General features: G+C 38.5%; 3 protein-coding genes across 3 annotated transcripts; 2 read left to right on the top strand and 1 right to left on the bottom strand.

Moving 5' to 3' along the window:
* The first annotated feature begins 1,025 nt into the window (after positions 1-1,025).
* On the top strand, positions 1,026-10,112 carry gmfb (glia maturation factor, beta). Its single transcript, XM_083997821.1, has 7 exons — positions 1,026-1,144; positions 3,617-3,713; positions 4,740-4,789; positions 5,058-5,109; positions 5,299-5,379; positions 5,490-5,563; positions 6,663-10,112. Exons 1-7 carry the CDS (start codon positions 1,142-1,144, stop codon positions 6,732-6,734), a joined length of 429 nt encoding a protein of 142 aa, XP_083853947.1. The 5' UTR covers positions 1,026-1,141; the 3' UTR covers positions 6,735-10,112.
* A 1,310-nt stretch (positions 10,113-11,422) lies between these two features.
* Positions 11,423-18,229, top strand: cnih1 (cornichon family member 1). The gene is made up of 5 exons (XM_083998900.1): positions 11,423-11,609; positions 12,865-12,933; positions 15,718-15,830; positions 15,921-16,064; positions 16,861-18,229. The coding sequence occupies exons 1-5, from the start codon at positions 11,529-11,531 to the stop codon at positions 16,886-16,888; spliced, it is 435 nt and encodes a 144-aa protein (XP_083855026.1). The 5' UTR covers positions 11,423-11,528; the 3' UTR covers positions 16,889-18,229.
* Positions 18,230-18,335: 106 nt separating this feature from the next.
* On the bottom strand, positions 18,336-22,353 carry cdkn3 (cyclin dependent kinase inhibitor 3). The gene is made up of 8 exons (XM_083998899.1): positions 22,304-22,353; positions 21,455-21,536; positions 21,285-21,340; positions 21,134-21,178; positions 20,713-20,935; positions 19,508-19,539; positions 19,267-19,370; positions 18,336-19,045 (listed from the first exon to the last, which is right to left on the bottom strand). The coding sequence occupies exons 2-8, from the start codon at positions 21,532-21,534 to the stop codon at positions 18,956-18,958; spliced, it is 630 nt and encodes a 209-aa protein (XP_083855025.1). The 5' UTR covers positions 21,535-21,536; positions 22,304-22,353; the 3' UTR covers positions 18,336-18,955.
* Between the last annotated feature and the right edge of the window lie 587 nt (positions 22,354-22,940).

The raw sequence follows: 22,940 nt of genomic DNA, 5'->3' as shown, positions 1-22,940 counted from the left end.
TTCATGCTGCACTGGTATTTCTTGAATCTATAGGAGCTAATCAAGTAGGAGTGGCTGGGACATGACACTGCCTGTCAATGGGGGCTGTGGATGTTCAGCCTAATCAGATGCAATATGAAGCTGTGACATGCCGCAGGATGTCAGCTCTCTGCGTGGGTGAGAGTAGGAGCTAAAGGCGGCTTAAAGGTAGGTTAGGTCAGGGCTACACAGGTGTTGGCTATCGTGGGGCCCAGTAGATTCAGGGCAGCACGGCCAGATATCCACAACAGGGCCTAGTGATCATTACTTAACAACAGCCATGAATGAATAACAGGCTGCCACAGGAATGCTCACCTAACCTTTGACTGATAAAAAACTGAAAAAAAAACAAAACATTTATTTGATTTCACTTTCACTTTTCTCCTTAAAAGTGTTATATCCGCATACATATACAATAGTTTTTTAAATATATGCCGGTAATAATAGCTAATGATGATGAATTAAATGTGCATAATGCCATCATGAGTTGTCATTAAGCCACTGTATCAATTTTTTGAATATACATGTCTTATTTGTTATCATGCTTTTATCAGGTAAATTCATAAGTTGTACTTTAATGCATTACTTGCCCTTTTCCGGTTTTAACCATTGGTTTTAACATCTGGCCAGCCAGGGACAGCGGATGAAAATTAGCCTGCTGACTAATATCTGGCTCACTTACAGTTTCTGTTGATTAGTGTTGCATTATTCCTGTTAAATAAACCAATAAATAAAATAGTATGTACAATATTGTTGTTTTTTTTAATTTTAGTTACTGTCAAATTATTATTGATGTTTCAAAAAAAATCAGATACAGTGGTGTTGTTTTGCTTTAACAAACAATAAAACAATTAGCTGACTTTGAGGTTTACTCTATTATTTACTTCATGATTTAAATATTAATGGGAGGCTTTCATTCATTTGTGACTGTAACAATAGTATGCAGACAGATTTATGACCAACTTTTAAAGGAGGGGGGCGCTGCCTCGTGTGGGATTGGCCAAACCAGTCACAAGATGATGTGAAGTACAAAAAAAAAAAAAAAAAAAAAAAAAACATTGAAAGCGTCTCTAACCAGTCAGAGCAGCAGCTGCAGCTTCAGGGAGATTTTAACTCTACAACAATGGTAAGTTGTTCCGTGTTGTTTTCAGAGACCCTGGCGCTGTTTCGCTCTCTGCTTTCTTTAATCGTGTACTCGCAACTAATGTGAAGTTTTCGGAGACTATTGAGGAAAAGTAAGGTCGTAGATTGGCTAGCGTTAGCCTGTTAGCTTAGCCTCAGAGTTCCACCCTCTGTGAAGTCAGACAGAAAGGCGTCGGCGGACTTCCGGCGTCGGATTTCAAAATAAAATGCACGTACGTAGGCTACTCGAGCAAGCGTTGATCTCAGCGGTGAAAATTACAAATATGTGTTTTATAGTAGTAGTTTATTCGATCTTGTGCACAAAATGCTACAGTTATGCATCAATCAACAATCAATCAATATTCAATAATGCATTAATTAAAATGTAATTCATAATTGTTACATAGATCGAAATTATCCATTTCTTCATTTCTGTTAAACATTTGGAGCTCTTTATGGTTTCAATGTAACATAAAGTAGCAGAATCTATCTAATCAACAGATAAAGCCAAATAAATATCCAGCATCAAAGTTGCAGTCAAATCTCAAATGTTCAATCATGTTTTTAGCTTTCTATCATACTATGTTTTGATTTATTTTTAAACTGTGTTATGTCACGTTAATCACGTTGGTAGTTGTCAGAACACATAACACAAAATGCTGTGCTCCTGATTGTGGCCATTATATCTGAAGTGCCGCTCACATATTCCTTAATAACGTGAATATACAGTATTACAATTTAAGCAGAGCTGCACTTAAAAAAAAACAACAGTCATTATCAAGTAGCTTCCTGTAGAAAAAAAAGAGTTGGCATGTTTTGTATTTATTGGCCCTTATGCATTAAAAAATAATTCTGTTAAAATTGTGCACAGCAATTACCTTGTCCAGCGCAGTCCTTGCATTTTGTGCAAAGGTTTTTGTTTTGTTGATTGGTGGTAACTTATTGACAAGTGATGAATAATAGAGGTAATTCATACCAAACGTGAGCCAGTGTGTTGGGTTTTTCCCATTATCTGGTAGTTGAGTATCTTTAGACTGTGGGATAAACAAAACAAGACACTGAAGATGTCATCTAAGGCATCTAGAAGAATGTGTGGTTTTTTTTGTCATAATAATCCAAAATAAAAATAATTGTACAAGCTCACTGTTTTGTGTTTAATAAAGATAATAATTTAGCACAGCTTTGGCATAAAGAGTTGGAAATTGAACCAAATGAGATGTAATGTACTACTGTCACTTAAAACAGTACTATGTAACAAGGTAGCAGCTCTTTTGCATGGTGAGTGAGTATACTTTTACACACACACATGTGTCATGCTTTTATTTTGAAGACTTGAGTGCGGGCTTCCTGTTGGGTGGCTCGCAGTGATGTGTTTCAACACGCCTCGGTTTTGGGAGCTGCCTTCATGCTAGCTCGCCTCAATCATGATGAATAATGAGTCCCCTGGGTTTTTGACTGCGTGTCATGACAGCTCAACTCTCCACAGTGTCGACCAACATTAACACCGCGATACTGTTTCATTCTTACACCTTTATGCTTCAGTCTAAGCGCAGAGTTGAAGTTTCCCCCAAGGAATTTTAAACCAGAAGTAAACCTGTGGCCACCTCCGGCTTTTTTCTTTTTTTCTGGTCATGCCTGTTCCTCATCTTCCCCTGTTCCTCTGCATCCTGTTTTTTTTTTCTTTTCTTTTCTTCCCAAGAGTCCCAACCACACACACTCCGGTCTCTTTTTAATCTGAAAAGATCTTTTTCTCAGAGCTCAGTGAAATCCTGACTCCCACCACCAGCCATCTGTTCAGGAAGGTGTAATTATAGATTTCAGAGACTCTGCACAGACGCTTAAAGAGTTTATGTCTTTGTGCTCGAGTTATGTAATGTTATGTGAGTGTGTGTGTGTATGACAGGTTCAAACCAATGAAATCGTACTGTTATAAATCCTGCAGAAAGATTGTTTCAAGATACAAAACACTTGGTATGCAGCAATAAGCAAAGGCATAAGTTTGGTAGTACAGATGAAAGTCAAAGTTAGTACAAATGTAAACAGAGTCATATTTAAGTTCCAAATATTCTCATATTCTTTTAGATTAGATAAAATTTGATAAAATGGGTTCACTCGTAGCAGTCAAATCAAATTGTCAAAAAAAAATCTATACAAAATTTCACATTTTATGGTTTAAAAATGTCTGTATTGGAGAGATATAGTGAAAAATCTGACTTGTGCGGAAAGATAATTCAATATACCATAACTAACAGCTACAGTCTGTGACTCTGCAGATGTCTTCCGTACGTCCAAATCCTCTGCAAATATCCCTAAATTCATGAAGCCAAGTAAAACACAAGTTATTTGGCAACGGATTAGGATGCACAGCCTGGTTCATTTTTCCTTTTACGATGTTAGATGAGCTCTCTAGTTGAATTTTATGAATTAGAAACACAAGTGACCACATCTTTGTCTTTGCCTGTTTATTTCCTGTCAGAGTGAATCACTGGTGGTGTGCGATGTGGATGAAGATCTGGTCAAAAAGCTGAGGCAGTTTCGTTTCCGGAAGGAGACCAACAACGCTGCCATCGTCAGTGAGTACCAGCAACGCATTTTGTGTTGATTTATTGATATCGTGTTGAAGGTCAAGCAGGAATCGGTATGATGATGTAAGGAATATCGTTATTTCAGCGTAAATTGACATTGATGTTTTATTTTTGGGGTACCAAAAAATCCATAGCCGGTTACAGAATTGGGTCGCCTCCAAAAATTCGCCCTCCTTCAGTAAAGTCTAAGCCATAACCCGGCACTTGTAGGTTAAATGCAGATTGGTCGCTGCCTCCTGCTGTGCCGAACAAGATGGAGGCGGATGCTCGGCCTCTTTAATAAACTCCTGTATCACACAAATGAAGATTTGGATTAATCCAAATTCACAATATTTCAGGAATAGATTTTTGGTTTCTAATCAAGATTAGTTTTGTTTTACTGCAGTTTGAAGTTGAAATCCAGGAGCAAGCTCAGGTCTACACTGACTTCCTGCCGCTGACATTTTTTAAAGGAGAATTTCAATAAAGTCAGGGGTCTTAAGGTTGGATTAAGGCCAGGGTTTAGTTGAAAAGAACTAGTGCATAAAACATGTTTTCCAAGTACAAGTCGATGTTTACAGCTGTTTCCACAGGTTAATAACAAAAAAAAAAACATTATAGAAAAAGAAACACATTCATCTCCAAATAATGAAACAGTAAAGGAAATATAACATATTACTACATTAATAAGAAATGTAAGGTAGTGACAGACAGTGTATGACTGGAGGGGGAGAGATGCTTCAAACACAGCAGGTGGTGTGACAGTGTAGCATTGCATCACTTTGACTATCAAACTCAGCTTACAGCTTTGTCCTCCACCAGCTCTGGGTCACAATGTCATTGCTGCTAAATTGGATTACTGCAGGAATGCATCGACTCTAAAGGCAGAGAGACATCAAGCTGATTTTCAACAGAAAACATGAACATATAACTTTTTTTTATTGTTGTCTTAAATGATGCACTATTAATGAACCCACAGCTAAGCTAATGCCAAAGCTTCTTATTGTCATGCTTTCCTTTTGTTTTACTCTACAGTGAAGATTGACAAAGACAAGCAGCTTGTTATTCTTGATGAAGAGCATGAGGTAAGAGTTATCTATTATCTTATTTTCTCTCATTATGATCTGATGTACTCTATTCTCTGTCGATGTTTAACCACCACATTGGAAATAAAACCAGAGAAGGGAATTCTGTAGTCAATACATTCACACTACACTACATCATTAAAAAGGGATAGTGGACTCATTGAACTTTGTTTTGGTCTGACCCTCTGTTAAAGTTAATGTATAATCGCCTGTTTAGATAAAGTGTAACTTCAGACTGAATGTTGATTTCATGTGTGTCTTGTTTTAGGACATTTCTCCTGATGATCTGAAGGACGAACTGCCGGAGAGACAGCCAAGATATCCTTCAGATTAATGACCTGCTTTATATCAACTGTATATACATCACCCCCCTTCACCGTCTGTATTTATTTTATCATTTTAAAGTGGATTTTGCTTGAAGTAGATGATTTTACTTACAGATACATGTTAGTTTCCTCTGTCCATGTCTTCATATGAACTAAATGATTTGTCCTTAGCACCAGGAACATTTATCGTCTATAGTTACAAGTACCAACATGATGATGGACGTGTGTCTTATCCCCTCTGCTTCATCTTCTCCAGCCCAGTGGGTGAGTAAGATCGTCTCTGGAGTTACGTTTGATTAAAGATTTAAAGTCATGTCATTGAGGAAATGTATAAATATGTATTTGCTGTTTTTTTGTGTGTGTGTATGTGGCAGGTTGCAGACCAGAGCAGCAGATGATGTACGCAGGAAGCAAAAACAAACTGGTGCAAACTGTTGAACTGACCAAGGTTAGTGAACTTAGACTGGGTTGAGAGAAAGGCAACACTGTGATACAGCTTTGCAAATATCTGTCACATAAACTCTCAAAGTGATATATTTAGGAAAGAGACCCTTTACTTCAGTACTTTACAGAGGTCTCCTTGGCAACAGTTACAGTTTTTAAAACTTCTTTGGTGAAACTCTACAAGTTTCACAAACCTGGATTTGAGCAGTTTATCTCATATTTGCCTTGGAGGATCCTCTTAAGATGAGAAGTGTATGTGAACTCCAGATCTCTCCATAGAAGTTTACACACACACACACTTCGGTTTGATAAACTTTAGGAGGAGTCGTCAATCTAAATTTCTTTCATTTCACAATTTCTGCGGCTCCTGTGTCTAGAGATTTCCTTGTGGGTTTCATGGTTTGGGTTTTGTCCTGACATGCAGTGTGAAATGTGGAATCTTAAAAACACAGGTGTGTGTGTGTGTGCACCTTCTCAAAACTATTTATGTCCAACCAGCTCAGTTTCCCACAAGTGGAGTTAGTTGACAGTTTTAGACACATTATAGGGGCGATTAAAGCAAACAGGTTGATTTACAATAAATAAATAAAAAAATCGTATAAAACAATGTTTTCACACCTACTGCATTATCAGTTGTTGCTGTGCTTCTTCCATATTGTAATCTTTTATCTCTAAATGTGAAAAATGGGAACAAAACACAAAAATCTAATACATTATAGGATTAAATAAAGATTGTGAGATTAAACAACCAAAATGGTCTCATTAACAAAAAGAAAAGAAAGACAAACATCTCAAATCAAATTTGATCAATGAAGAAGTAAAAAGGAAACATATTAACACCAATTAATAAAAATAAGTGTGTGTGTTGGCAGATGTTGCATGGCTCATAACATTTTTTATACAGACAACATCTTAACAGGGCTGTAGTGGTCCATATAATCTTGAAATCTCTAAATAAAGGCAAATTAACGTTAATGTTTAACAAACATTTCAAACTTACCAATTTACTGATGTCATTGATAACACCAGCTGTCTGTATCTCATATCAGACTGAATGAATAAGATGTTTTCATGAAGCCTTTTCCCTACTTTTTGTCTCCCAGGTGTTTGAGATCAGAAACACAGAGGACCTCACGGAGGAGTGGCTCAGAGAGAAACTCGGCTTCTTCCGCTAAAGTCTCCACCTCATGCAGAGGTCTGGGATGTGAGGAGGACCCAGGATGCGCAGCTTGTGTCATCTCTGGGGGAAGAGCACACCACGGTTAACGTTTCCCTCCTCTTTGTTTCCAGTCCTGATTTAAATACTGTGCAAAAACACCCTCTGTTCTCAGTTTTAGGCCTCTTTGGTGGAGTTTACGTGATATTACAACTCTTAGTTTGCCCCCGACAGTTCAAACGGTCACAGGAGTTTGAGTATACTCGAATCCTGCGACTGTCGACATCTGTGGCACTTAACTGAAGCTCACCCATCTGGCAGCCTAAAACTGAAAATACTATTTGACACAGGTCTGCTTTTGTCTCCCATATACGATCTCTCCATGTGCCAGTTATGTGTCTGTATTGAATTAACACTCCCATAGCTCTTGAAGTGAACAGAAATTGATAGTGCTCATCCGCCCTTCCTCATCATGTTCATTCAGGAGAATTTAAAGGCATTTTAACAACGGTTTCCGTTTCCTTGAGTAGTTTACACCGTTTTATGTTTAACGTTTTTTTCATCATTTGAGGGAGTCTTACTTTTTAGATTTATTTTTTTCTTTTCTCTGGTGTATCTAGGGTTACGTAAGCTTACACTTTATAGCATTCATTTCCATATGTTGTGAAAAACAAACTTCCTGCCTGAACAATCACAGCCACAATTCACACTACAATTCTTTAGAGTTTAGTCCGTTTAGTCTCTTTCAGTATTTGTTTTAAGGGCATTTAAATTTTAATTTCAGTAACAAACTCACTAACACTACTACGACCATTAGACGAGACGCTCTCCTAAGACTTACAGTATATGTGATATGTTGTACCGTCTCCTGTTCACATGAACACGCTGACAGCAGGGCCTGAAGTAGTTCGTACATCACGCGGAGCAGAATTGCCTTTTTGTGCGAATCAGTCAGATCACAACTTAAAGGAGAAACGGTGTGAATCTTTGGTAGAGCTTGTATTCTGCCTTTGACCTGCACCACATCCCAGGAAAACAGCAATTTTCCACCGAAACATTCCAAGACTGAGCAATTTATACGACAAACCTTCGGTGACCGCGACAGTCGTGAAAACACTGCACACACAGGGCAGAACCACCTGCCCTCTTTTTACTCTACTGGGCTACTCTGTATAAGCAGGTTACTGTGTCCTTAGGGAGATTGTTAGCTAATATTGTGCATTATAGCTATTACTGTTATTAGTGTTTAATGAATGTTGCGCTTAATTCTGATGTAAAGCCACTTTGATTGCTTCGTGGTGGTCACAGTTTACGACAGTGAACGGCTGCAATTTTTTTTCCAAACGCCGATTGTGCTTAAAATTTAGGGTAGGTAAAGTGAAGCATCTGTGAAATTTACATTCTCCATAAACAACAGGGTTCGACCAATGAGAAGGCTGATACTGATAATTGTGAATTGAATGTGCCAGCAGGTCATATTTTGTGCCAACGTCTAAGTGAAGTCTGTAAGGGAATTAGACAGTTGCACTTTTTTTTCTGTTGAATTTGACCTGTATTCTATCTCATTCGGTTGAGGTTAAAATATCTAATTTTTGCTTTAGGCACATTTCATATTCTGTGTGCTACAGATAAAACAACAAGAAAAAAGTGTAATTTTCCACATGCTGCCATTTTCACACCCCAAAAGTGGCACTGTTTCCTCTAAAACTGCATGTAGAGCAGTGTAGCACACTAAAACTAAACCTGACTAATAAATACTTAAAGGATTAGCAGCTTTTAACAACAGCCTCTGATAGTTCAAAGCTTAATAAATTGTTCTCAAAATTGCTACTGTAGATGCTATTAAACGGTTTTATGTGACCAATATGAGAGGGGGAAAGAAAAACTCATTATAGTGATAGTGGATGACTTGAGAAGCAGATTTCTGATACTGAAACTTGTACTTTGGGAACAGGTATGGGAGGGTTGTAGCTGATGAGGCAGGAAATGACCACATGTCCTACTGCTAGGTCGACCAGACCAATGCCTTGTCTGACATTTTTGTCATATTTATGTCTGTTTTGAAAAACCATGAGGCCAAAATGAAAACACGACAGATATGTTTTGTGTGAGGATAATTAGATGGTGATTGAAAAAAACCTTTGTTGGGGACATTTTTCTATAACACTAATCTTTTTTTTTTACTTTATGATCTGTAAATTCAGTGAGACACTACTCTTTTTTCTGTCTTAATTATAATTCTGGTTGTATTGCATAATAGAAACAATTTCTTTTTCTAAATATCGGACTCAAAGATAAAGTATGTACGCACAATCACAGCATGTCCTGTAAATCATTTAGTGATGATGTCAAATGTTAGAAAATCATTCATGATTTACATGTCAGGCAAGGTTAAGCCTAACAGGAACAATGGGATATAACTGTAATCACTTGTTTTTCTATCTACTAATAAAATATGGACTAAGGTTTAAACTACCAGCTTGATATTATGCTGCTGTGGCAGAAAAACAGAACTCCATCTGGGTAATTAATTATTATTACCTGAGCTGAAGTTGTGTGCTATACTTTATGAGTACAGGAAGTGTCATGGCCCTAAGACCTGCTCCTTTTACAGACATTCAAAAATGCACAGTGAAATCAAGAGTCTCTGTCGACTGAAATATAAGGATTTTCTTTTGACAATAGCAATACAGGCTAACCCTGAAACAGTCTTAGTATTTCACTTGAAATACTGTGTGTGCAATGTGCTGCTTTCGATGTGAATACATAAAAAATATGTTTAGTTGTTCTCTGGTTCAAAGGAAATTATTTAAACCTCTAAAATGTGGAAAGCTACTGTATAAGAAGTGCATGCTTTAACGTATGTCTGAACAGTTTGCATAGATCTGACACATTCAAGAATTTGCTTTTCTGTTGCATGTTTTCTTACAGAACTGAGAATTGATATTAAATTATTAAGTTTATTAGAAATGGTTGCATCTCTAACATCTGGTGTTGCCCATCTTCTTTTATATGTTCTCATGGAACAGGGACATAACAGACTGTACATCGGTCATGTATGAAAACTGATTTTCCCAGTACATGGTCTATTGGAAAAAGAGTTCCCTTTGGTTTTGAGCCATCTATCTGGTTATGTCCTGTGGATCAAATAGCTTTTCCTTTTATATGGTGAGCCTGTTATGTATTTGGCCTTTTGCGTCTTTTTCTGTAACCTGCAAATGTGTTGTTCAGCTTTTGGTGTCTTCTCTGAACAAATGCCTAGTATTCCCTTTCCTTTTTAATAAAAACACCTGAAACATGTATCATAATCAGCTGCCTCATGGCATCAGTGAAACTTGAGATATTTGTATTTTCCCATACTTTATAAAGTGTCTATTGTCCTATTGTCCAAATAAAATTGCAGCGATGTTTACCTCTGTTTTCAGATGACTGCTGTTTTCAAACACATCTGGATGTATGATTAGCATGTGCATCATTATGTCATGTGTATTATCATATTTAGTGCAGCACTGGCCACATGATAACACTGTAAACCTTCTCAGTTTGATCTTGTACTGAAATGGAGAGAACAAGCAATAGTGCAGCAAAGGCAACCCCATTGCCTAGGATTAATAATTAATAGAATACTGTATAAGAAGTTACTATATATAGAGTATGTGTACATACATGAGTGCATGAGTTTAAGGCACTTAAGATGTTTAGGTTTTTATCCATGGTCAGAACCAGCAGGGGGGACATTGAAATTGGTTCTGCAGCCAGAGTCAGGCTAACCTTCACCCCTAACCCATCAAGAATTATCCTCAGAGACCAGGACAAGGAGTCCTGCAACAGATGGTCTGGCCCCCACAGATCCCTGATGCCAACATCATGGAGTCAGTCTGGGATTAGGCTGAAGTGTCAGCCTAAATCCACAGAGGAACTGTGGTGGCAGGTTTTCCAATATGCTTGAACCAAAGGTGTGCAAGTGCAGCTACAGGTGGCACTGTCACATCAAATATTTATTTGATATAGGCTTTTCTGTTTACCTTTGCCCTTTGTGTGATGCACGATTGATATGTAATATGTATACAACACAAAACCTGATAGATTCAGATTCAGAATGCTTTATTTGTCCCAGAAGAGCAATTGTTCTTACATTCACCGACTTAACAAGACACATATTTATGCACCTATACGTTCTCAGACAAGGGAGCAGTGTGCATCAAGTAGTTAATAAAAAATGTAAATATATGCAGTAAACTAAAGTAATAACCAACTTAAAATAGAGTAGAGTAGAATAAAATTGAAGTGAATTGAATACCTTTATTGTCATTCATACCTAGATACAAACAAAATTTAAATTGCAAACCCCATGTTAAAGAGAGAGACACAGTGGTAGTTAAAAGAAACAGTGAAGGATAAAAACACAGAAGCAAACAATAATAAAATTCAGTATTGCACAGTCCTCTAAAGTGCAGCACAATCCATTCAAGTGCAGTCAGGCATGAGGAGACTAGAGAATATACTGGTAATATAATGTTTATATCTTTAATATTAAGCTTCAAAATGCTTATTACTACTGTATCATTATCAAAACCATAATATAATAAGTAAAGTTTGAATTTTGGTAGGTGTGAAGGAAAAACCTAAAGCCTGAAACACATAAACAACTCCAGGAGATGGCAGTAATGCAACAATAATGGTGTCAGCTAGCTGAACACTCGCTGAAGAAGAAGACTCTACTGACAAATCTCAAATCGGTAGCGAAGCGAAGCTGCCTGCATCACCCGCCACCAGCTGAGCCAGGACCCGACGAGCAGAACCGGAGGAAAAAATGGCGTTCACATTCGCGGCCTTTTGTTACATGCTCGCTCTGCTGCTCACGGCGGCGCTTATCTTCTTCGCTATCTGGCACGTAAGTAACACAGTTTGTTCACACGAGCTCAGATTAGACCCGCCGCCGGCCTGCCGCCTTGTCCCACGGCGCCGGTAGAGGTAGCAGAGAGAGCGGGGTGAGGCTGGCAAACACCGGGCTAACGGTAGGCCAGCTCGTTCGCCACACACACACATCACAGGACGTTTCTTCTAGTTGGTAACGTCGCTAGCTAGCTCCCCCCCCCAGACGATCCTCTCAACATCTGGATCGAACGTAACCAAGGGAACTCCATAGAAACAGCACACGTAACCACTCGTTCTAGAACGTCCCTGCGTTCCATGGAATGAATGGGAGGAAAACACCCAGCTCGTTGGGCTAGGAGCTAAAGTTTGCAGTCTAATAAACAATAAAAGCTCTATTTGTTATTCACACAACGCGTTGATTTAATGTATTCACAATGTCCCACCATTTGTTTTATTAACAGCTGCACGGTTACAGTTATAGTCTTATTACCATGTCAGGCTTGTTGTCACATGATGAGAGTTCAGCTAGTAGTGTGGCTAGTCAGCTAGTTAGCAGGCTTAGCTAACTAACGTTAACCTCCAACCGTGGAGCAACAAACCGCTGCAATGCTGCTGTCACTCAGTCGTTATCTTAATCTCTGGCAAGTGGCAACCCCCCCTTGACACGTCGCATGTCTTCGTTTAGTAGATAGGATTATGTTTATTGACACAATGTCAACATCAGCAGTACACATGGTAAACTTTTGGTTTACTGTGCCCCATGTATCATAAAGTAGCCTAATCCCGTTGACTGCACTGTAAACTGTTGCTAATTTAATATGCTCAGGTAAGAAAGAGAGGAAAGGGCTTATAATAAAAGATGACAGGAAATATAGGAGTATAGGTAAACTGTAATGCATATAACTGTTAAATAACAGATTATAAATCTGTTTGCACCATTACAATTGTACACCTATTCAGAATAACAAAATGAAATGAAATTATGTAATTGATAACCTAAGAAACAGGTTAAAAACTGTCAATCAGTTATTTAGTCCATTCAAAATAATCTCAGCAATTCTTATTAGGCAATTATAAAATTGAACCAGGCAATCTGTATTTAAAACTTCTTTAATGTGAGCATTTTCAGTTTTTCAATTCAAATGTGACATTGTAAATGAATGCTGTCAATCAGATACTATGAAAACACCAGCATAGTCCTTTGGGGGTTTGTGGTATTTTTATTTTGGCTCTTTGCTCATTTTTGCATTGTGGTCATCTTGTTCCTCCAGATAATTGCATTTGATGAGCTGAAGACCGACTACAAGAATCCTATAGATCAGTGTAACACTTTAAATCCGGTAAGTGACACCACAGAGAACCTGACACCTTCCTTTGCCTCTTTGACCGCATGCAGATTTGCTCTGTTGAAAGATATTTCATTTACTTTAGGACTTTATCCGCCTATCTGTCTTTTTTCAATCATTTCTCTGCACTGTTTTGCTAAATAACCTGCCTGTTATGAATACAGTGATCTTGTCAGCTGTCGAACTCTAACGCCTTTTGTTGTTTTGTTTTTTCCTAATCTGCTTTGTTTGTTTTTTACACTTTGTTAACGGCAAAAAGACAGTTGAAAAGGTCAAAAAGATAAAAAGAGTCAAAATTGCAATTAAGGTTTGTACCAATCTTTAAAATGCCCGCTCAGTTCAACTCAGTCTGCAGTCTTGTCATTTTGCACGGGGAAGTGTTTGCAAACGTCTTTTCAGTTAACTAATCTGAGTCAAGGCCAGAGTTCAGGGATTAGACAAGGTGCCACCTGTTTCCCACATTTTCCACTATCCTGTTGTAGATTTTCCTTCTATCTGCCCTTTTATGTATTTATTTATATATTTAATACTTTTTTACCTTTATTTCCATTCATGAGCATTTTTTCCTGAACATCAATAGTCGTAGTTTTTCTCTTCTGCAAGTCTCAAAGTGCAGCTCTGAAGTTGTCAGCATGAACTGAACTGGGTTTTGTTTTCTATTTAAATTGACTAATTATGTTACTTGTTTCAAGCATGGAAGCCTTGGTGCTTATGGGAAGTGTTAGATGTTCCCTTGGATGAAATATCCATTGTTACTGAATAATGTTAAACTATAGTTGTTAACTGAAAAGACTTGCAAATGCTCAAAACATGCATGATCTTTATTACAACCTACCCTTTGTTTGCATATAGTGTTACTGGTACAGTAAATTCCCAGTAAACTCAGAAAGTCAGGTAACTTGTCTTGAGTTTGAGATGACAGTAACACAACACCCGACCCATACACTGTCCCGACAGAGCTTTCACACAACAACAGTGTTCATAGAAATGTAGGCAGCAGAGCTTTTTTGAACAGTGGAAACTTTGAGATGTGGATCGAAATTGAATTTGCACCGCAACTAAAATGTACTGTAGACTTTGCTTAATGTGAATAACCGGTAAATGATAATCACTTCACTTTTCTGTGATGAAGAGGAGGCTGCAGTTTGATTCAGCAATTAGCAGAACTGAGCTACTGTACATGAGCTCAGAGTTTTGGCTCTAACCTCCATCACCTGCGGTTCAGAGCAGATGGCTGCAGAATCCCAACACTCTCCAGATCAGCAATATTTGGGACCACTGATTGGTCGGTGGTTTCACTATTATTAAATTAAAGGCACAGATTTCTCTCTCTTTCTCTCACTCAACACTCTCTCTCTATCAGCAGTGCACTCCACAACATGATCTGCCGTTTTGACCATGCTAGTCTTTTTGCGTGTGGAGCGCTCAGCTCAGTTGCCAAATTTTTTATTTATTTTTTTTGTGCTGTAATCAGTTGTTTTGTATTTGGCAGCACAGTGCAGGATTTCAACACATTATAGCCCCCCCTCTTTTCTTTTTTTCCCCCTTTACCTCTCTCTTCCTACATGCCCCTCACCTTTCCATCTGTGGGCTGTTGGTTGCCCCCGCCCCCCCCGCCCCCCCTCCTCTCCTACCTACCACTCCTCCACCCTCTGCTCTTTCTGAATGCATGGCTTCCATGTGGTGCCTCCATCTGCCCCCCTGAACTCCGCACCAGTTCGAACTCTTGTCAACCTGAGGCAAGCTGCTGCATCAACACTGCTAGTGCTCACAGCATGGTCTCTCTCTCTATCTCCAGTGTGCCCCCCCCCCCCCCCCCCTATCACCCACCCGCCCCCCAACTACTACCAGCATCCGCACCACCACCGTCCCCTTTTTTTATCAGAAAGTGGGATGATTTGTAGATTTGCCCCTCCACTGAAAAAAGATGTTAATGTTGAGATGCAAAAAAAAAAAAAAAAACATTCTCCAGAGGAAGTTGTTGATGAGTTCCCTCTTTTACCTGTGGTCAGACTTGATGGTGCATGACATATAAGCAGGGTGGGAAATTATAATTAATTAACCGTTTCTATATCAACCTGATGACTCTGAAATTCACAAGATTCACCACAATTAGAGGTCGAAGGGGGGAGGGGGGGTTGAGGCTAAATTTGGCTGCATGGCTAAAAACAGTCACACATTCTGGTCTGGCTCGTTGTGTTGCCACATCACACAGTGGGAAATAATCGGAGGACGGTGAATAATCCTCACTGTGGGGTCTTTCTGTTCTCAGTTTGGGGAGAGTTTAGGATTTATCATATATTTTCTGGTGGTATCATGTTTTAATTTTTCACCCTGTTTGTTAAAACTTATGCCAGATCAGTGCGATAGCTCAAGGTGACACATACATGTAAGAATATGTAGGAAGAAAATGAGCAACAAGTGCAAACCAAGAGGCGAATCTGCACAGAACATAGTGACTAGTTGAGCTCATTTGTATTTCACTCCTTTTGCTGAACTCTCTGTGGAGTTGGCTGCAGTTTTTAGACGTCAGGCTCTTTAAATAGCTTAATTTTCTCTTTGTAAATGGCCTCATTGTCTTTGAGGCTTTGCTGCACTATCTTCTGACTAGCATGCTTTAACTTCTCACTGCTTATTACACCGAGTCCGTGCTTTGTATGAAAGTATTTTGAGTGGACATTTAGGGTCAGTAACACAGCACACAGACAGGCCCATGGGGATAAAGAGAGTTGGGTTTTGTGATGATTCTGACATGAGTCCGGTTTATTCTCTCTGCAGCTGGTGCTCCCGGAGTATCTCATCCACTTCTTCTTCTGCGTGATGTTCTTCTGTGCGGCTGAGTGGCTCACCCTCTGTCTCAACTTACCGCTGTTGGCTTATCATGTGTGGAGGTGGGTGTCACACACACGGAGAAATCCACAGTCTTTTTATTATAGTGTTTTGAGTCCAGTTTGACTGAACCTCATGTCACTGTGCTGCAGGTATATGAGCAGACCTGTGATGAGCTGTCCAGGACTCTACGACCCAACAACCATCATGAATGCTGACATCCTGGCATTCTGTCAAAAAGAAGGCTGGTGCAAACTGGCTTTCTATCTCCTGTCGTTCTTCTACTATCTCTATGGGTACGCATCTATTTTTACATCTTGTTTAACTCTGCACAAGAATATTTTACATACAGTAGGACTCTTATGTATCATCTGGAGATGTCTAATTTATAATGATGGGAGATTTTTATTAACATCCTCCTCTGCAAATCTGCCATGTTTATATTTGTAAGGTAAATAATTTGATCTGATTTTGTAAAGATGGAAATTACCTGACAATACTAGTCTTGTGCTAACTCATTACAAAGCATTAAAACTGGATTATGAAGCCTCGGGACAGGCAGCATCTGATTAGGTTAGTTTAGCATAAAGACTGAAAACAGAGGGGAAGTGCTAACCTCGCTCATCCTTAAAGTTTCAAAATCCACCTTTATCTACCTCCTAATTAATACCCAATTAACAGATTATTTGTTAATTGAAGTGTAAAATGAGAATTTGTGGTTCAGGCGTCCTCATGGAGTCAGATGGTCGTGGTCGACTCTACTTGGACATAGTCCTGCAAAATAGTGAATTGCCTCTTTTATACTGTGGTTATTGTTCATACAACATTACATTTTGAGCTTTAAAAGTGATGTAGGTGAAGCTAAACTAACGTGGTATGAACCTCTGCATCTAACTTGATTTTTTTTTTAAAAGAGCACATTTTCCAACTATGTCGAACTATTGCTTTTATATGATACAAATTACTTTATTAATCCCCAAAGAAAAAATAATTTACTCAATTACTTCACAAAACAAATGAAGATGTAAACTCTGTGTAATATTATTCCAAACAATGCAAGTTTTAAAATTGTTTTATTGTCATTTCCCACAGGATGATCTATGTTCTGGTGAGCTCTTAAGCCGGACGATGAAGGAAAAGGACCTGCATGTACAGTAGAGGACCAGACACTATGATCTTGGTGCTGGAACACTGGACCTGCCGGAGAACCGACCGTTCAGCAACACAAAGACGCCATTTCAAGCGGACGAACTCTCGAACCCCCACACACAGCGCAGAGTGTCATTTCGGAAACATTTAGCCCCGTTTTAGGAGAATATCTTGGCCGCAGCGTTCTTTTCACAACACTATAGTTTAAATTTTACGGGGAATAAGGACAAAAACTGAATGGACATGTTTTTTTTTCTTTTCTTTTCATTTTTTTTTTTTTTTTTAAGGTGTGATGATTTTGATGCTTGGGATTAAAGTTGTTTTCTTTTCTTTTCATCTTGGTTCCCAACTTCTGAGTGTTTACAAATTAGGCCTAATTTTCAGGTGTGCATATATCTGTGAGAATCTTGAGCTGTGTGCTGAATTGCATTAGCTTTTTCTGCTAAATTAGATTCTGGGCTTCGACAGCTAATTTCTACCTGCCAAGTGATCCATTACCTTCACTAAAACAAAACAGCACTTAGGTTCTTGCCCACGGATACATCGAGTCTTAACATTTACATGGAAGTACAGTTATGTACGGTGAGGGCTGAAGTGCATGGGTTATTATCACTTAGTGAAACGTGTTGCACAGGGACAATCAGTCTGGTTGTCACAACATCTGTTTTCAAACTGACGTATTGTTTCCATACCTCAGACCTATCTATCATACTTTAACCATGTAATCCCTGTTGAAATAAATGGCAATATTTGTTTTTTAAGTGTGAATCCAGAGTAGAAAGCTACGTGTACGTGACCTGTGTTTCTGTAGAATCGCCCTCGCAGCTATTGATAAATTAAAAGAAAAAAAAAAAAAAGGTAGGCTCAACAGTACAAGAATAATTTCAGCAAAGGAACTTTTTAATTCTGCTTTCTGCATTCGAGCTTTGAGTGTGACAACGCTGACGTGCCATACTGTTGAATGTACCTTTTCAAATTCCTCATCTGTTTCTTGTCATTGTGCGTTTTGTTCATTTCCACAACCAAATATTCCACGTCATTAGAAAAAACTCCTGTGTTTATTTATTCAGTGTTTTTAATTTGAACCTCTCATGTCTCCACAATATCAAAGCACTCCTCGCAGTGTCGCTCACCTCCAGAATCAGAATCTGGAGACGTGATGTTTTTCTTTCTTTGGAGTCAACGCCATTAGACTTAATTTTTTCCAGAAATACTAGAATATTTATTTCCATTTTTCAAAATGTGTACATTTATCAGGGAAAGGGATGATCATTTGTCACATAAAATTAATTTTTTATGTATTAGATCCCATTATGTCACATCTAGGAAATGACAACTTGAGTTTATTTGAATCTAAATAAAATTATCCCACTCTTATCATGGACTGGAATTTTATTTTAGATCAATATTTTTAATAGAATAGAAAATAGGAATATAAGGCAAGAAAAATGCTTTTTTTAATCTCATGGCCTAAATTATGTGTGATGTGGGAAGTATTTACGCAAAAGCCTTTAAAATACTTTTTTTTTTTTTTAACAAGAAATCCATGAGAACATGTCCTGCCATTGCTCTGAATGAGTTTACATATGAAACATATCTCTTAACATGTCAAAATGAAACCAGACTTTTCACTTTTAAATCTTAAATAATTCAATATCAGTTAAAATGAGATCACATTTAAAAATACTCTTTTGAAGCAAATGCAATTAAACAGAAATAGATTTTTCAAAGTTATAATGATGTGATTTTCAAAAATATTGATCTATAAAATCGAGCCCAGCTCCATTAGAACAGCAGGTAACCTTTGACTTGACTTATATCCTCAACATTATTAAACAAAGAGAAGCAGGGTTTCCTCGTTAATTCTTTATTCCATGATAGCGAGGAGCAAAAGAAAGCAATATATTAGAGTATTCTGTTAAAGTGCAGTCATTAGAGAATACAATTATATCACACACACAAACAATCAAAAAGGAATCACTGACAGAGAAGCAAGTTTGAAGCGAGCAGTATTTTCATGTGAAGAGCAAAGCGACGATCACCGAGACACCGAGCGCTCCGTGGAAACCTCTCTGCTCTGCTGGTACGCTGTGTACCGCTCCTGAAACTCATGGAGGAAGTTGTATTGCTGTGGAGAAGAAAGAAAAAATAAAGTTGTTAAATAACATGTTGGTTCTTGAATTCACAGAAAACGAAGCATCAGTCAAATATACGAGAGATAAACCAACAATCGATCTTTGTTGGGGTTTTAGCCCAGTAACTATAAATCATTTTTCATTTCCAGTTTCTTGTTCACAGCTGTTTCAGTGCGTAATCATGATAAAGAACAATATTCCAGTTAAATCTCACCTTGACCGTCTGTATGGCTCCTCCTCCTCTGTGCTCCCGCAGGATTTCAATGGCTTTGTTTGCCGTCATTGTCGAGGAGAGCTGCAGAAGCAAACAGGCGGCAACTGAGCAGAAGAAAACATGATTAATTAATTAACTCTTATAATAATATAACTATAATGTTGCATGTAGAAACTTAAGTGTTGCAAGAAAAGCCACATTGATATTAAACAAACTAAGAGCACAAATGGAATATCCTTACTTAATGCAGAGCGTCCGAGGCCTCCAAAACAGCTGAAGGGAAGAAGAAAAGCACAAATTCTCGTCAAATACTCTGGAGCAAGTTGTTCATTTGTGTAATCATAATCATCAAAATCTAAAGACACAGAGGTTTATCGAAATTATGTTTTTGTCATAGATTATTATAACTGTACCGATTATAAACCTTTATTTGGCACTTCACCCTCCTACTTTCCATTGTTTTGAATCATCTTTGTGTTCATGACATGTAGATAGATACACTTGAATTAAAGGAGATATCAGTGAAATGTTTTTGTTAATATAAGTCCTAATTAGTCATATTTTCCGTCAGCAATCACTTACATAGAGTGTTTCGACCGGAACACGAGTCTCTCCGTCACTCTGCTCTGCTGTAACCCGAGGAGAAAACATTTCTTCTGGGATACAAGTGTTATCCAATGAGGAGAGAGAACGGCATGAAGGGCTGTGTGTGCAGCCAAGGGATGCGCGTGAATGTGGTGACGTAGCACGAGGACCAATTGATGCCTGACAAGGGCGGGGGCTGCTAACTCATGGTGCGTTCAAAGAAACTCGTACTTTGTGTTTTTCCTTCCTGTGAAGTCATACCAGTTCGATCTGGTACGAGTTCACGGGTCGGAAGTTACGAGTGGCCGTTATAGGGAACTTTCACAGACAACAGGATGGTAAAAACACGAGCTACGGGTTACCTGGAACGCTACCAAGTCGTAGTTGTGACTTGAAGCTGTAACTTACGGTTTCAAAAGCCTGCCTTAAACGCAGCATTAGCCGAAACGGCCGCGAAGCTGATATCTGCTTTAAGTTTGGTTGTATTTGAAACAATCCCTCTGCACTTTTCATACAGTTTAGTGGTGCATCTTGAAATCAAGGATTTTTCAATGGTTTGGGAACAAAAGGTTTACCTTCTGTGCAGTAATAACAAGCTACATACAACAAAATGTAAGTTTCCACATGCATTGGCTTGTTACTGTGACATGTGACAAAAATATAACTTTACTTGGTTTTTTACAAACGAGCCAACATGTTTTTTTTTCTGTCTAGTTTCTCTACAGTTTATGCGTCATTGTCCTCATGACTTCTTTTGACACTTCTTCAGTTCCGTGCTAAAGACGAATCTCAAGTGTCACAAGACATGTCACAAAACGTGCTTTTCAAATCTCAGTGTGATGGACGCCGACTGAAACTCACTGGATCACTGTCCTCCTGTTGTTCTCGATGCAGACCTGCAGCTCCTCAAGGATCCGGCAGCACTGCTCCAGTTCAGGAGCGTCACCGTCCGGGAAAGGCGTGTGATGAACGGTGAAGCCTCGCTGCTGATAAACCTCCAGCAGGGAGGGAACCCTGTACTTGTTCAGCTCCCCTCTGGTGCAGAAAACAAACACATCCTGCACCCCCTGGTTCTGGAGCTCATCTGTCAACAAGAGAAACACAGCCAATCAGCAAAAAAAGAAGTCATTTCTGATTTAAAATGATATATCAATTACCCAAATAACTATTGATTATCAAAGGTAGGCCATCCATTTCCTTTATCTACTGTTATGAGGTATTTTAATAAAGTTAGAATTGATCCAAGTCTATAAACATCACTGAGTTGCAGACTCCAGCTTACCAACGTCCCTTTGTAGACTCCTGCGTATCTCTTTGTATTTGCAGCCTGAAGTCAGATGAAAGAAAGATTTTTTTTTTAACACCGAGATGCACAAAACCTTCAGTAATAAATTGATAACAAAGAGTGTAAAAATCATAAATTGCAGTTTTACCTGGTAGTGCACAAATCCCAAGATGCTGTGAACACTCCACTATAGACAGAGGCACCCTTGAATATAATGAAATAATAATTATACACATGTCATGTACACTCGGTGAGGTTTTTAAAAACAATACACAAACAGAACAAAGTACAAATAACAGGACGACTGCTAAAACTCACCAGGAGATGTGGATGGGGGTCAGCTGTTCCTCTCCCACCTCCTCCTCTTCAGATGAGGAGTCAAACTCACTCGTCCTCATGACTTCAGCCCAAAGAAAGAAGAAAGGAGGTTCAAATTAAAGTGCCACATTTACATTTTATTTATTTATTATTTCATTTAAGAGGTTCAAAGAGGTTTGGCTTTGACTTCATGGTTTAGCTTTGGTCATGAAACACAGTGGGACTTTGTATAAAGATATAACTCCAGAGAGTTAATTTCTACAGCAAATGAGCAGAATACACAGTGAGTTTTAATTTGCAACATGTAGCTACAGATGTACTGTTATTGTAACACACAGTACACACGCTCTGTGTTCTTCATAATAATGTATTGAGTTTGTAAAAGTGGCAGTTTTAGATTAAATCTATAAATAGTCATTTCTACTTCTCTTCCTGGTAACGTTACTTTTATTCAGCATGCATAGATGCTAACAGCCTTCCCAGCCCTGCTCGGTGGACCAACACACGCTGAGCCGTGACAATGTCCTTTAATTTAACGAGCTCGGCTAAATACGGACAGATAAAGTGGTGATAGTCGGACTGACCAACAGCTCTGCAGCAGGGAGCTGTCTCCCCTTTCTGTCCAGGAGCTATTAATGTCCCACAGAAGACACAGCAGTGCTGAGTTAGCTGACGTTAGCTCTGCAGCTCGACTGACCGAGCGGAGCCAAACAAACGGAGGAAACTGTGACTTCAGTTTTATGAGAAAATGTTACACAGCTTCTTCCTTTAAAAAAAAAATGTTACGTAGGTCGGTATAAAAAGGCTAAATTATACAGAAGGCCCGTGTTGTTTTTGATTGTTTCTCACCGGTCACGCTCTGCTGCTGCTCCTGTGCATGTTTTGACAGTTCCGTCAGCGTCGATTTTGAAAACTCAATGAAGCCGATAGCCAATCAGATTCAAGAACCGGCGCAAACCACGCCCCCTTCCATAACAACGCATGCGTCAGCGCGTTCGATTCATCCTACGGAGTGACACACACGGGCGGAGTGGAAGTGCAGCTACAGGCTATAAAACATAATGTAAATACTTTTAATGATATTTGTAGAAGAGATATTAGACACTTTACTGTCTTTAAGAAAAGAGATGTGCAAAAATCAAATGAATCAAATGTAGCCTAGCTATGTATTCAGTTTTATTTAGAAAAATCTACAAAATATATATTTTTATAAGTTGTTTCAGACAGAATTAATCAGACATATCAGTTATCTGTTAGGAAACATAAATTTGCAAATGGTATGACATGATAAAAGGCTAATAGTTAAAAAAAAATCTATATATACAGCAGCTCTTTATCTCTTTACATTTAATCAACGTTTTGGAGATGGAAATCAAGCTACTGTATTTCACAAAACCTTTAAAAAACAGAAGAACAATATATAAATATGATATGAAATAGGCTAAACAAGATGTAAGTAATAAGTATATTTATACAGGTGTAGTAA

The sequence above is a fragment of the Trachurus trachurus genome (assembly GCF_905171665.1).
Source record: "Trachurus trachurus genome assembly, chromosome: 22".
NCBI classification, from domain to species: domain Eukaryota; kingdom Metazoa; phylum Chordata; class Actinopteri; order Carangiformes; family Carangidae; genus Trachurus; species Trachurus trachurus.
This window is presented reverse-complemented; position numbering and strand designations above follow the sequence as displayed.